This window comes from Vanessa cardui, chromosome 25 (genome assembly GCF_905220365.1).
Source record: "Vanessa cardui chromosome 25, ilVanCard2.1, whole genome shotgun sequence".
Lineage (NCBI taxonomy): Eukaryota > Metazoa > Arthropoda > Insecta > Lepidoptera > Nymphalidae > Vanessa > Vanessa cardui.
This window is the reverse complement of record NC_061147.1, coordinates 6,134,540-6,150,539: the sequence shown is the minus strand read 5'-3', so window position 1 is coordinate 6,150,539 and position 16,000 is coordinate 6,134,540. Positions and strand designations below refer to the sequence as shown.

At 33.6% G+C, this 16,000-nt stretch overlaps 1 protein-coding gene across 1 annotated transcript in view; it reads left to right on the top strand.

Annotated features, from left to right (window-relative positions):
• The window catches only part of LOC124540478 (endothelin-converting enzyme homolog), a 74,417-nt gene that overhangs the window by 15,821 nt on the left and 42,596 nt on the right, over nt 1-16,000 (top strand). The window contains exon 2 of the mRNA XM_047118083.1: nt 6,126-6,236. Coding sequence (XP_046974039.1) covers nt 6,126-6,236 — 111 coding nt within the window. The remainder of the gene's footprint in view (nt 1-6,125; nt 6,237-16,000) is intronic.

Below are 16,000 nucleotides of genomic sequence, written 5' to 3'. Positions count from 1 at the left end.
TGCTGGCAAGTGCGTAAAACTTTCTGCCAATAAAAAAAAAAAAAACAAAAACATCTTAAGTATGAATATTTCCTTTGAGATTTTTCTATCATTTTATTAGGTTGTCGCTTCTATTTTTCCAATGCTGTCGATGAAATTTCTACATGCAGGATTTTAATATCCGCACTGGGATATTGAATTTTAAACGTTATAACCATTTGGAAGTGCGCTTAGAAATGTTTATTTGAATAAATATACTTACAATAATTTCACCAGTTATTCCATTTTATTTTCTAGCTTACTTTTTTTTAAATCTATAGTAATATTATAAATGCGAAAGTAAGTCTATCTGTCTAAAACACGATTTAGACCAAAATTGTTCTGGTGTTTGCGTGAACTGAAGGACCTCAGCTACTTTTTTATGCGTACGACCTGATCAACCCCAAAAACACGAACGAAACCACAGGCAAATAGTAGAATATAACAGTCATTTATATCTTTCTATGGTGTTCAAAGTCTTCTCTTAAATTTGGAATTTGACTGAACTGTATGGAAGTTATAAATATTAGTCGCAATTTCTCAATTTAATGTATGAAGGCACTTCAGACGAGAATTTATTATTAACCACTATGGCTCTTAGCGGACGTCAATGGAAATGTATTATGGGATATACGCCAGTAACACCTGTTTTTGTTTACATTATAGTAAATATTTGAAATATGTGGGTAGATGTTTTATTCCTGTTTGTTTTACACCAATTTTCGATTACACCGTTATTATTAAATTTCAACTAACCATTAGTACGTTAACCTTGTGTGGTAGGAAAGCCGCTGATTTTGTCGGCCATTCCAACAGTACAGTACAGTAACAGCCTGTAAATTTTCCACTGCCTAAGGCCTCCTCTCCCACTAAGGAGATGGTCATTCCAAGGCACTTTCAAATTAAGGAGAAGGAAAATTCAACTTTAATAAAAGCTGCCAGGTTTCGGAATGTACTCACAGGTTTAGCCCAAAAGATACGGAGAGATTATTGGTGGTTTTTTGTGGGTACTATGGTGTACAAGGGTTCGTGATAAAAAAAAACACATATTTATACCAATTTCAAAAAAGTTCTGATGTACGGTCTAAAAATGTACCAAAAGAGTCTCGCTTTATTTCGCATGGTATCTTATTATAGGTAAGCCGTTAAAGATAGTGCGAAAAACAAAACAACTGGTTTATTTTGAACACTTGCGCTTGTAAATATTTACGAATGAACTCACGGGCTTAAATTATATGAGTAAAATAATGTAGATATAATCGAATTATAATCGAATTATTTTTAATCAAACCTTTGTATTTTTATTAACACAGTGAGGATTGATCCTGATTGAGTTGTATTAACAATAACTAACTAACTAACTAACTATGAGACAACATCACATACATTACTCTGATCCCAATGTAAGTAGCTGAAGCACTTGTGTTATGGAAATCAGAAGTAACGACGGTACCACAAACACCCAGACCCAAGACAACATAGAAAACTCATGGTAATCTACATCGACTCGGCCGGGAATCGAACCCGGGACCTCAGAGTGGCGTACCCATGAAAACCGGTGTACACACCACTCGACCACGGAGGTCGTCAAATAATATATATATAAATTAGGCATAGGTCATTGCGAATTGAATTGCGAGAAGTGACTTCGAAATGTAATCCTTTATCGTCAAAACTTTTTGGAATATTGATCATAAAAACGAACCGCTAGAATAAAAATATGTCGCCGTATCACTTACTTTACTGGTTAAAATATAATTTATGTCAAATTAATTGTTTATTTCCGTCCAATGAAATTTATAATTGAGATGTTCCGTCGTGTTCTATTTTTATGCGAATATAGGAAATAGACAAAAGTTTGAAATTTCGACCTATTAGATATAGACTATGAGGTTGCGTTCTAAATGTTAGGGCTTTGTCTAAGCCCGCTGGATAATTACCAATTGATTATCAGTTATATAACATCTAAATAATAATAAATATTGGACAACATCACATCCATTGCTCTGATACCAAAGTTAGTAGATAAAACACTTGTGTTATGGAAAATCAGAAGTAACGACGGTACAAACACCCAGATTCATGACAACGTAGAAAACTAATGAACTTTTTCTAAATCGAGTCGGGAATCGCACCCGGGACTTCAGAGTGGCGTACCCATGAGAACCGGTAATTACATCTAAAGAACACTACTTAGTTTTGTTATAGTAACTACTTGGTACCTGAGGTTGGTCCAGTATAGATGTTAAGAAAAAAAATATTTCTAGAAACCCCAATACTTTTGGTAGATGTTAACATCAATTAACTTAGAAATTGAATTATTTTTGACCTGTAATGGCATTGATATTTTGTGTGTAACTGAACATTGGCTTCAAAATTATCAGGTTATGTTTAACTTTAGTGGGCACCAGATTGCTAGTCTGTTCAGTAGAAATAAAGCTATACGTGGTGGCTCTTTAATACTTATGAGTAAAAATATTAAATATAAAGAACGTAAAGATATTGTGAGCCTTTCTATTGAGCAAACTATTGAAATAGCCTGTGCAGAGCTTGAGCGTGTCATTGTTGTATGCGTATACAGGCCCCCTAGTGGATTATATGAATTATTTGAAAATATGTTGGACAATGTTTTATCGAAATTATCTGGATCTAATAAAGAAATTATTGTTTGTGGAGATTTTAATATAAATTTATTGCATAATTCAACCACAAGTATTAGATTCAGATCTTTGTTAAGTTCATATAATCTGGTAAATCTGTTCTTAGAGCCAACTAGAATAACAGATTCCACAGCAACTTGCATAGATAATATATTTGCTACATACATTCCACAACACAAAATTATTATTAATAACTTAAGTTCAGATCATTGTGGACAACAAGCGTTATTTAATTTTCATGTTAAAAAAGTAAGTACTTCTGAAAAGATAATGTTTGTTCCTTTGACCACAAGTCGTATTGAGAAGTTTAGAAGTAATATTATGGCTAATCTCCCTCACCTATCTTTTAGTGACAATCCCAATGTCTTGTATAACAATTTATTCAAATTAATTAGAAACAATTTTAAATCCATATTCACTTCTAAAACAGTTAATACAAAAAACTTTTTAAAATTCAATGATTGGGCGACTATTGGAATTCATAAAAGTAGGCAACGAATGTATGAGCTTTACAATGAAAGGACATACAATCATAGTGCCACTTTTGCCAATTATGTAAGTAACTATTCAAAATTATTTAAAAAAGTGTGCTTTTTGGCAAAATCTTTAACTATAAAAAATAAAATTAAGAATGCACATGACAAGATAAAAATGACCTGGAAAATTATTAATTGTGAAACTGGTAGAGTTGGCAGTTGCAACTCCGAATTGAGCCTGAATTATAATAGTAAAGTAGTAAATAGTCAAAAGGAAGTTGCTACAGTTTTTGAAAAATTTTTTGCTGACATACCAGTTTTCACAACTAAGTTACTTATTTCTTCTCCTGATGTTGCCGAGTCATTGATGAAAGAAAATGTAAGAGCTTGCAATTCTAACTTTAATTTTACCCTTGTAAACCCCAACGACATAATACGCGCCTTTAAGTCATTAGACATCAAGAAAACGGCTGATTTATGGGGTATTTCTCTAAAGGTGATAAATTCGATTATTGATGTGATTGCACCTTATCTTGCTTTAATATTCAATAGTTGTGTCCAACGTGGTATATTTCCTGACCTGATGAAACATAGTAAAGTTATTCCAATATTTAAATCTGGTAGTTCTTCAGACCCCAACAACTATAGGCCAATTTCAATTCTACCTACCCTGAGCAAAATATTTGAGAAAATAATTCTAAATCAATTATTAGAACACTTTAACAAACATAATCTCCTTCATAGTAAACAATTTGGCTTCACGAGGGGTCGCTCGACTACAGACGCTGGTATCGAGCTTATTAAGAATATCTATGAAGCCTGGGAAGAGTCACGGGATGCCTTAGGGATTTTCTGTGACTTATCCAAAGCTTTTGATTGTGTTCAACATGAGACTCTGGTCAGGAAACTTTATCACTATGGAATTAGAGAATGTGCGCTCGACCTTCTGACTTCCTATCTTAACAATAGAATTCAGAGGGTTGACGTTAAAGGAAAAAGGTCTCCTGGGGTCTCAGTTGGTATGGGGGTCCCTCAGGGATCAATTCTTGGACCTTTTCTGTTTCTCACATATATAAATGACTTGCCCTTTCTTGTTGGGAACAAACATGATATAGTATTGTTTGCTGATGACACCTCCTTAGTTTTTAAAATTAATAGAAAACAGGTACAGTACGACGACGTAAACAATGCTATAGCTGATATAGTACATTGGTTTAGCGTAAATAATCTTAAACTAAATAATAATAAAACTAAAATTGTGAAATTTAGTACGCCAAATGTACAAAATGTAAAAGCCGATGTACTCATCAATGGGGAATCGATGGATCCAATTGATTCTGCTGAGTTTCTTGGCCTTACTGTTGATGCCAAGTTGCAATGGGGCCCTCATATTGACGGATTGGCGAGTAGACTGAGTTCTGCGGCATTCGCGGTCAAAAAAATTAGATTATGTACCGATGTTGATACGGCTCGCTTAGTATATTTCAGCTACTTTCATAGTATAATGTCATACGGTATTGTGCTGTGGGGCAATGCAGCCGCTATCCATACCATATTTGTGCTACAGAAGAGGGCTATTCGCGCAATCTACAACCTAGGAGCTAAAGAATCGTTAAGGAATAAATTTAAAGAAATCAAGATATTGACTGTTGCTTCTCAATATATATTCTCTAATGTTATGTATGTACGAAAAAATATTAATGATTTCATGAGAAAATGTGATACTCATAACATTGGTACAAGGAACAAACACAAACTTGTTACTCCTGTTACTCGACTGCGTAGAGTCAGTAACTCCTTTGTGGGGCAATGTATACGGTTTTACAACAGGATCCCAGAAAGCGTTCAAAATGCCTCTGTTGCCAAATTTAAAAAAATTATTAAGGAACGCTTGTGTGTAAAAGGTTATTATACAATTAATGAGTTTATGATCGATAGCACACCTTGGGAATGATACGATCGCCTCCTGGCTATTTCATCTCATATTAATTTGTTTATTTACATAATACATAAGACAAACAAAAAAAAAAAAAACCCGCTGAGTTTCTTTCGCCGGTTCTTCTCAGGTTAGGGTATTTTCTTTCCGAACCGGTGGTAGTGTTTCAATTGTCCATCAATAAGAAAGTGTAATGCTTCTATGTTGAATAAAGATATTTGAGTTTGAGTTTGAGTTTGAACAACTTAGAACCAGAAGGCTATTTACCTTCCACCTATCTACCTATAAATTAAACATATATTTATAATTGTAAGAAACATTGTAAGGAATGTAATTTTAAAAAATTTCGTTGGCATTTTAAATTCAATGCAATTAAAATTCATTATCCAAGCCTTAATTCGTCTGTTCTTCAATCACCATCCTCAAATTATTTTGGAGTCTTTAACAATGTCTTTGGTCTATCTTATCGTTCTACTAAGACAGAAAGACACGAAAGCTTCTTTTGTTTTACGTACGTCACATTCGTTTTTGAGGATACCTGTGTCAAAATAAAAGAATTCGCTGGCGTATTAAGCTGAAACTACTGAGAGCCTTGGGATCTCTTCTCTTTCTTTAAAGGCAGCGGTCGGGAAAATAATATTTATTTGATTTTGACTTAAATATTCAGTGGCAGGACGGTATGAAAAATTGCCATTCACGGTTACGGTCGTACTCCATTTTTGTGGCGGATTAGTGTTTCATCCTATAAGGATGCCTAAGTAATCCTTAAAAATAGAGTATTCACACCTTTGAGTACTTTAAAACTGATTGGCTTTATTTTTCTGTATTTGCACTTATTATCCAAAAAGTGCAAATATTTTTAACTGTACCACAAATACATCCTTTTGACGGACGAACGATACAATAGTCCAAATCAGGTTAACCTAAACTATTTTTCACGTTTTCTTAATATATATTATAATTGTCTTCTGTCCTAGTAATATTTTTTTGGAGTCCCTATTATCTGAGTTTTCTGAGATTTTGTTTTTTGTTCAGATGGCTCGTTACAAGAAGACAGGGTTTATGGATGATGATGCGGGCAGTGTGAGCTCCATACAACTCAATGAAGGGGTTCGTTCCGGAGGCACGCACATTCGTTACCACATGGTAAGTTATATTCTTTGTTCTTTCTATTATATATGCAGAGAAAATTATTGGTGTTACTCCATAGCTTTTTTGGTTTAATAAAACCAAATGTGACCAAAACGACTTTAAAAACTGGTGCCAAGCATTTTTGTGAATTCTTTTACATGCGAAAAACCATTCCACTAAAAGCATTCCCAAAGAGTTTCCTTAGGCAAGTGACTTATATATACGTAAGTATACGTTAGTTTTTGTTGTTCATACACACTGCTCTAACACCTGTGAGAAGACGGTACGGAGAGCTATTAAATGGAAGAAGGGCATAAAAATTAAAATCATCATGTATTTATTTATTTTATTAGGAAGGCTACCTGGCTACTTAAGAAGAACCTAATAAATACGTTATATAATTAAATTTAAATTAACATGGATGCCACTCTCAGGCTAACTCGACATGGCATATAAAATTATACTACAAGATTTTATGCCCTTAAGTCTAATATTATATCAAATAATGTTATTAATTGCGTGATAATTTTTAACTTACCTAGATATATTGGTAACTCTGCACACATGACAATAATGAAAACCCCATCGTAACACATTTGTGAGGTTTGTTGCCACATTTATGCCATAATTATTTGATACATCCATTAAGTGATTCAGACCCCATACATCAACTATGAAGAAAATTGATGATTCTAATTTACAACAATATTTTTTTATTTTCAATTTGAATTTGAAATTGCCACCATGCACGACTTTTTATTTAAGTACCACTTAAAACAGTCGTCGAACGAAAACAATTGCTGCCTATTGTCCTACTTTTAATGAGAGAAATATAATGATTCGATGAAATATTTTAATATACAGTTTAAGATGTAATCACTAACGCCTACATAAATAATAGCTGCAATTAATCAAATCTGTTGCACGTAATATTGCGTGTTAATTTTAGTCAGGAGCAGTTTTAAATTATGTAACATTAAATATTTATGAATTATGAAACAATTAATGATTTTTTATAGTGCAATCCTCATTTGAAACATGGAAATTAATTATTTTAGTCCATTAAAATATTATTATTTTACAGCCATCTCACGATACACATAGATTATCTCGTCCAACTTCTTAAATTAATCTTTATTATTATTTAATATTGTAAATGTTAGCTCTGTCTGTCTGTCGTTCTTTTACGAGTAAACCGTTGAACCGAATTTGATGAAATTTGGTATGAAGCAAACTTGAATTCTAAGAAAGGACATAGGCTACTTTTTTGCCCGACACGTGACAACCAACACACGAAAACGCGAGCGAATCCCCCGGCGACTACTAGTGTGTTATTAAAACAATTGACAATCGGTGTATTGCCCTTTGATAACTACCAGACTATCCACTATATGTTACTAACGAGCTCTAAGATATTTTGGTCATATTGCCACCACGCTGTTCCAACCCGCATTGGAACCTTTTTGAATCCAAACCACATTTGAATCCAAACCTTCTCCTCAAAGGGAGAGGAGGCCTTTAGCCCAGCAGTGGGAATTTACAGGCTGTTGTTGTTACATTGCCCGGAGACAACCAGACAGTCTGGATAAACTGGTTGTAGTAGGGAAAATCGAAGGCAAGAGATCTCACGGTCGAATATCTACCCGCTAGTCCGACCAGATTCGAAATATAACGAGACTCAATATTCCGACTACCCTGATGATAGCCATGGATAGAGTGGTGTGGAGGAAGCTAGTCGACACTTCGGTAAAAGCATTTCAGGACAAGCACGGCCTTCAGTAATGAAGCAAACGAAAAAAAAGAGAGAGTATTGCCCTTACAGTGCTTATTTAAATAATCAAATATGATTGGCAATATTTATCATTAAATGATCACATCATATTTCAGGCAATATTTTACAAGATTAGACGGAAATTAAAAGTTGTGTAACCATCACTAATCCTATATTTTACGATGAAAATTAAAAAAATATTAACATTAAGCTACTAAACTCGATCAAATGTATACACGCGTATTTAGGGTAGGTAATGTTTTAAATAACAGAAATTTTGGAATATATTGAGATGAATTATAAACACAAATTTAGCACACGTTCTGTGGTGCTTGCCTGGGTTTGAACCGGCAATCATCGATTAAGATGCACGCGTTCTAATCACTGGGCCATCTCGGATCAACTTATTTACAACGTTATTATAAATTAAAAATGAGTATAAAATAAGGATTTGTGAAAATCCCAACGATATATCAATACGCCATCATACGTCATTACATAGTAACATAAAATACTTAAATATATACAAATATGAACTAAAACTAGTTACTGTATATAATTCTTAATAAAGAATATTATATATCATGTGAACTAAAACACCCGCCGCCATGGTGTGAAGGCAAAAACTGTAATTTCAATATCATCTAACACTTAGATAATCAACTTTTCTAAAGTTTTTGATGCTAGTATTCGTACAATGCACAACAATGATAGAGGTTGTAGGTACTTGGTTCACTTGGTGGTAGGGCTTTGTGCAAGCCCGCCTGGGTTGGTACCACCCACTCATCAGATATTCCACCGCTAAACAACAGTATTGTGCTTATTAGCCTGTAATAAATGCATATTATTCAAGTTAACTCAAACTATTGACCTTCGTAAAGATGTTTGACGTCGTTTCAATCACCAAAGACTTCAAAATAATAAATAATTAAAAGTAAATTTGGAGACATTGTATTTATCTGAGAGCCAGACAACAACAGATCAACCATTGATAACAGATGCCTTCTCAAGTAAACCGCTTAGAGGTCACTGACCAGACAGACTTACGTCCTCTGTTCGTATTGCGAGGTAATGGCGATAGGATAACTGTTCGGAATACCCATCCTCTATAAAGAGGATTTACGGAAAAAGTTTTCTTCAGTCTACCAAAATGGGTATGTTTGGTAGACGCAAGAAGAAGAATTCAAAGAACAATTTAATAAAAGATGCACTTATGATGACTGTAAAGTAAAGTAACAGCTTGTAAATTACCCACTGCTGGGCTAAGGCCTCCTCTCCCATTAAGGAGAGGGTTTTGGAACATATTCCACCACGCTGTTGAAAAGTAGTCACCCTGTAGAACGCGTGCATCTTAACCGATGATTGCGGGTTCAAACCCAAACTGAATATCCATGTTCTTAATTTGTGTTTATAATTCATCTTGTGCTCAGCGGTGAAAGAAAACATCGTGAAGAAACATGATTGTGTCTAATTTAATAGAAATTCTGCCACATGTGTATTCCAACAACCCGCATTGGAATATCGTGGTGGAATATGTTCCAAACCTTCTCCTTAAAGGGAGAGGAGGCCTTAGTCGAGCAGTGAGAAATTTATAGGCTGTTGTTTTTGTTGTATAGTCATTATAAACAATTATATTGCTACGTATCATAAACACTTATGAATACATTTCAACATATGTCGTAGGAATTTATAGAACTGTCCTAAACGTATTCTGCCCCGCTCAGCTTGACGTCACTATACGTGTAATATCCAATGTAGCGGACAGCACACGCCATAATTATATTAGTGCACGGTTAACTTATTTACAACAACGTTATATATATCTGCACAGTTACACGTTTATTTGAACTCTATAGAAACATTAGAATTACGTTTTCCACGCGATTTTCTAATAGTTCTTATATATTGTGTGTACACGGTTAGTAAAGCGTTCTTAATTAATTGATATCTTTATCTATTCATATAATAAAATTGGAGTGTGTTTGTAATATTAAAATAGCCCTTTTTACTCAATGCATATGTATACATACACTGTACATATACAAAAATAACATTTTATACAATTTTTGTCTATTTTTCAACCGACTTCAAAAAGGAGGAGGTTATCAATTCGTCTGTATTTATTTTTTTTTTTTTATGTTTATCTCATAACTTTTTACTGGGTGGACCGATTTTGATAATTTTTTTTTTGTTTGAAAGGTAGTGCTTCCCGTGGGGTCCCATTTTAATTTTATTTTTTTCCGATGATGGTATCCGTATGAAAACGACATACGTCTTAAATTTGCATTATGTATGTGCGCGATAAATAGGTGAATAACTCAAAATTGGTTGGCACCATTTTGATGATTCTTTTTTTATTATAAAGTATTTTGGTGAAAGTTTGGTAAGGTTCTGAGCACAGGATCCATGACAAATTAAGGGAACGGGAGGGAACGGAACAATTCTGAGGAGCACGTTAGCAATACTCGGTCGAATCTTTTATTTATGGGTTACTTGGATATTTGAATCACCTTCCGGAACGTGGTTATGTTCATGTAATTGTCATAATCGAATATTATAATCAACTAGCGACCCGCCCCGACTTCTCATGGGGTCAATACTGATTACTGATACTACATATACTAAAGACTTTGTTTATTTACGACATCACATTGCAAACTTCTAAAATTGTCAGTGTTTCTTTACTATATTGTTCATGTATTATATACACAAACCTTCCCCTTGAATTACACTATCTATTAAAAAAAACCGCATCAAAATCCGTTGCGTAGTTTTAAAGATAGGGAACGTAGGGACAGAGAAAGCGGCTTTGTTTTATATACTATGTATTGACGGAACTCCTAAACGGCTTACAGTTAGGGTGCGATTTGGGGCAGAATTATTTAGTGTCTTTAATCAAATTTTGTGTATATGATGTAATGTCATATGATGTACGACATAGTATACGAATAGTATTTTGCAAAGATTTTTTACTGAGGTCGATTACAGCTCTTTCGAGGGTGGTACCTTGTAGTTTATGCCGCATGACGTATTAAAGCCGTATTTTCGAAAGTCTATTTTTGCTTTATTCGAAAGTTTCTTTTGAAACTGTCCCCGAAGTAGTTTCCGACTCATATAAACCGCACGCTTAATCTATCCATATTAAGAAAAAAATGTTAGTCTACATCAGCTTCACTTAAAATCAAAAAATAAATAAAATTTTAACAAAAAGAAAAACCGACTTCAAACAAAACACTATTTTAAAACAAATAAAAATGTACTAAAAAGTAATAAAAATAATTGCATATTTAACATATTTTTTTAGAGTCCTCCTAGGTAAAATGAAATGAAAAATATTAGACTACTTAAAAGTTGATTTACGATTATATAATGTAGTTATAATTATTGCTATATTTGGAGTCGGTGTCAGCGAACCCTATACTATATCTATCTAAAAACAATACCAGAATACTTTAAGAAATATGGTTCTTACAAATTACCTTTTATACAATATTATACTGGGTCAATCAAGAGGCTCGTATCGCTTCTTTATTTTGATTGTTGAAGCGTGTGCCCGTGGCTGACACCGGCTCCAAATATAACAATAACTATAACTACGTTATATAATCGTAAATCGACTTTTAAGTTGTCTAATATTTTTCATTTCATTTTACCTAGGAGGACTCTAAAAAATATGTTAAATATGCAATTATTTTTATTACTTTTTAGTACATTTTTATTTGTTTTAAAATAGTGTTTTGTTTGAAGTCGGTTTTTCTTTTTGTTAAAATTTTATCTATCTGTTTGTTTCGGCTAATCTCTGGAATGGCTGGACTAATTATGACGGCACTTTCACTGGCAGATAACTAATATAACAAGGAGTAACTTAGGCTACAATAATATATATTTTAGTTAAATTTGAACGTTTACAAGGTCGCGGGCGCAGCTAGTATTAAATAAAAAACCTTTTTATTTATTGTATATATACGTCTGTCTGTTTGTTCCGGCTTATCTCTGAAACGGTTGGACCGATATTGACGGAAATTTCACTGACAGATAGCTGATGTAATACAGAGTGACTTAGGTTAGACCAACAACCTTTTTCTTAAATTCAAAAGCAAGCGGAGTTGCGGGCGCGGCTAGTTTAATACAATCTTGTAAATTGTCAATTCACAAGTTGTCAATCCAAGATTCATTTACCATCAAACGTGAATGCTCTCACATTTCGCTAATCAAACGTTTAGTTAATCTGCATTTCACAAATATAAGCCAATCAAAACGAGTTTCAAAGTTCAGTATCCAATGAAACAATTATCGTAATGTTTTTTAACCATTCGTAAATATCACCTTCGTAGGTACATGTAAACCCATCTGCCGTGAACGATGACGTATACTTACGTCAATGGGTCGGTCTCGTGCGTTAAGGGTCACCTGACTGGAAGTTGAACCCAATGCTAAAACGATTTCATAAGTGATATTATCAATATGTCAAAAAATATGCTGTTAAAGTTTTGTGTTTCCTTAAAAAACGGTTCAGACGGAAATTTTGTTTATTCGTATCATTTATTTGATTATTTCGGCGAATTGTCTCGAGGTTATAACAAATACAGATCAGATACGACATTGATATTGATGACGTTTCAAAATATTTACTATTCTGTATTATCTAACTCAACGTAACTCTCTGTCTTTCTGTCTTTCGCTTTTTCACTACCACTGAAATAAATTTTATGTAATTTGGTATTAAGCAAATTTAAACTCCAAGAAAGGACATCTTTTTTTTTGCCTATCACAAGATAACCAAACGTCTAAACACGAGCTAAGCCGCGGGCATTAACTAGTAGTAAATAATAAATACCTATCCATATAAGCACATGAATAAATTAAATCGATTCAAATTTCTTTATTTGATGTAAAAGTATGACTTATTGATGGACAAATTAACACCATGACCGGTTCGGTAATTATCCTGTCATGAAAATAAACAGAGAAAAAAAAATAGCAGTTTTTATTCAATTTAGTCAATTTTTGATTTTTTATAGGCTGTTTCGAAACTGCCCAGTCTATGATACCAGACTCACATTGAGATGAAATGACAACAATACATACAACTAACACACAAGAATAATAAATATAAATAGAAACTTCGAAATTTTGTATTGTATATAGTGTCGCTTACGCTGTTACATAACATTAACATTATATTGCGGATATTATATACATATATAGATGGGTACTAAACAGATCCAATCTTTCTGTTATCAATGATTTCATTTACAAAATGAAAATACAGAACATTCTTTAACAAATTAACATATTTTTATTATTAATGAATACTACATACAACAACAACAACAGCCTGTATATAAATTTCCCACTGCCGGGCTAAGGCCTCTTCTCCCTTTGAGGAGAAGGTTTGGAACATATTCCACCACGCTCTTCCAATGAGGGAATACACACGTGGCAGAATTTCTATAAAATTAGACACATGCAGGTTTCTTCACGATGTTTTCCTTTACAGCCGAGAACGAGATGAATTATAAACACAAATTAACTACATGAATATTCAGTGGTGCTTGCCTGGGTTTGAACCCGTAATCACCTCAATTAATCTAATGAATAGACTGACGTTTAATCAGACTTTATGCAAGTCTGTTTTAATAGATACCACTTAACGTATATTCTAATACAAATAGCATTTAGACTTGTTGTGTTCAGATTAACTACTACTGTGTTTCTTGTCGGTTCTTCTCCTTTGAATCTACTTTCCGAACCGGTGATAGCTTCACTAAATATTGTTATAGTTGTTAACGGCACAAAAGTTCTTGTAAAAGCCTATTTGAGTAAGGTATATTTTGATTAGATTTGTTTCCCTATATAATATTGGTTCCAAGGTTGGTGGCGCATTGGAGTTGTAAGAGATAATAAGTTTTTAATAAAATTAATCATTGTGCCAATGTTTATTGTTGATTCCTAACAGTTAGGCAATTTGGCAGTTCCCCTAACTATTAAAAAAAATAGCTGCGTGGTAAACTTGTTAATTAATTTTTATTTGTCTCTAATCGTGGAACAATTTTCGTTTCATCACTTTTTCAAATCACGAAGAAGGTTCTCTTAAAAAAAGTTTCTCTTATATTCTTCGACGTTAATTAAGAATCGAAACTACTTGCAATATTCCAATGTCTGCTTTTATAAAAAGAAATACATGTATGCTTACCATATAACAATAATTGATTCAATAAGGCCATCGTTGTACTCAATCCACAACAGATGTAGCTCGCAATACATGTATCTGATTATGGAGACGATGGCACAATACTTATTTATAAACAACCATGTCAGTTTCAACGTACAAAATGTTCATTGATTGAAAAAAAAAAACTGAAATCGTGTGGTCACTGAAACATACACATTTTAAGAAAGAAAGAAAGAACACTTTTATTTGGGACAAGATGTCAATTGGTACAAAATAAAAAGTAAAAATAATAATAAAAAAAAATAACTTAAGTACTAATAACTTATCATTTACACAAAAAAAAAGAAATAAAATGAACAATAAAAAAGTAACGAATCGAAAAAAAAATAAAGAAAAAGAACAACTACAATATACGTGACGTGTCCCAAATAGGTATACCATTCAGAAATTTATAGGTCTTAAAATTCATGTAATGATTGTTAGAAGAACACTGAAATACTTATCGTATCTAATGGCATTATGGTACAGTGCCTTGTGACATTGAAAAAAAAATTATTGCAACAATTGTAAGTTTGTAAATTTCCCACTGTTGGGCTAAAGCCTCCTCTCCCTTTGTGGAGAAGGTTTGGAGCATATTCCTCTACGCGATTCCAATGCGGGTTTGTGGAATACACATGTGGCAGAAGTTTTAGGAAATTAGTCACATGCAAGTTTCCTCACAATGTTTTCTTCACCGCCGAGCATGAGATAAATTATAAACACAAATTAAGCACTTGAGTATTCAGTGATGCTTGCCTGGGTTTGAACCCGCAATTATCGGATGCATGCGTTTGAATTGGGCCATCTCGGCTCTTGTGAGATGTGGCTTCGTTCTTTCGGTTGCAAATTCATAAGTCTTACTTGATAACCCGTGTCAGATCAACAAACGGTCCATGTTTCCAAAATTTTTAGTAACCGAATTCTAAAAGAACGTAAAGCCCTTGAACTTGCGCATGATATGTTTCCTTTTAATATTGCCTTAGTGCTTTGTTTCCATTCCTTTTTATAGCCTTCGTCTACGTCGTTCGTTCAAAATTATAACGAATATACTGTAATCCGTTTTGTAATTCATAAAGTAGCAACAAGGACACGTAATATTTGTTTTGATAGCGAAGCAACAATGGTAAAGTCGGGTGATTCACGGTTCCGTAATCAGATAATGGCCTGACATTGACGCAATGTTGGGTCTCTAGAATTACAAGCTACATGGTAAGAAATACACCTTTTATAAATGAAATTCCAGATAGGGTATTTTAATGCCAGATATCTATCTATGTTTGGAGAGAAAACATGACAAACTTTAAGGACTATATGAAATGAACGTACTTTTGTTAGCGGTGCTCGTTGATTGCGGTTTTTTTGAAACAGGCATATATAGAAAGAGGCTAAGAGATGGAGAAGAAAATGACCCGTTTACTAGCTACATTTCTCCTGTCTCTAAAAGGTAACCCCACGAAGCGTCCTCTCGGTATCCAGAAACTGCTTGAAGGCGACGTTGGTTTACAGATATATCCCAATACCGAGGCACCTTATTATTAGTGCCGTAGAGGACAAAATAGTCTGACACTCAACTCTGACCAATGTAAATATGCTATTAACGAAAAAAAATAAGAATGTGTAAAGAATTCGTTGTTTTTTCGCAAGAGCCTTCTTGAATTAAGTAAGTGCTTACATAGATAAATTAAAATAAATACAACATAGATTTGACCTTAATAAAACAATCGTATAATTTTGGCGACCTTATCGCAACATAGCGATTACTTCCGGCCATCCAATGGTGTAGGTTAGGTTAGG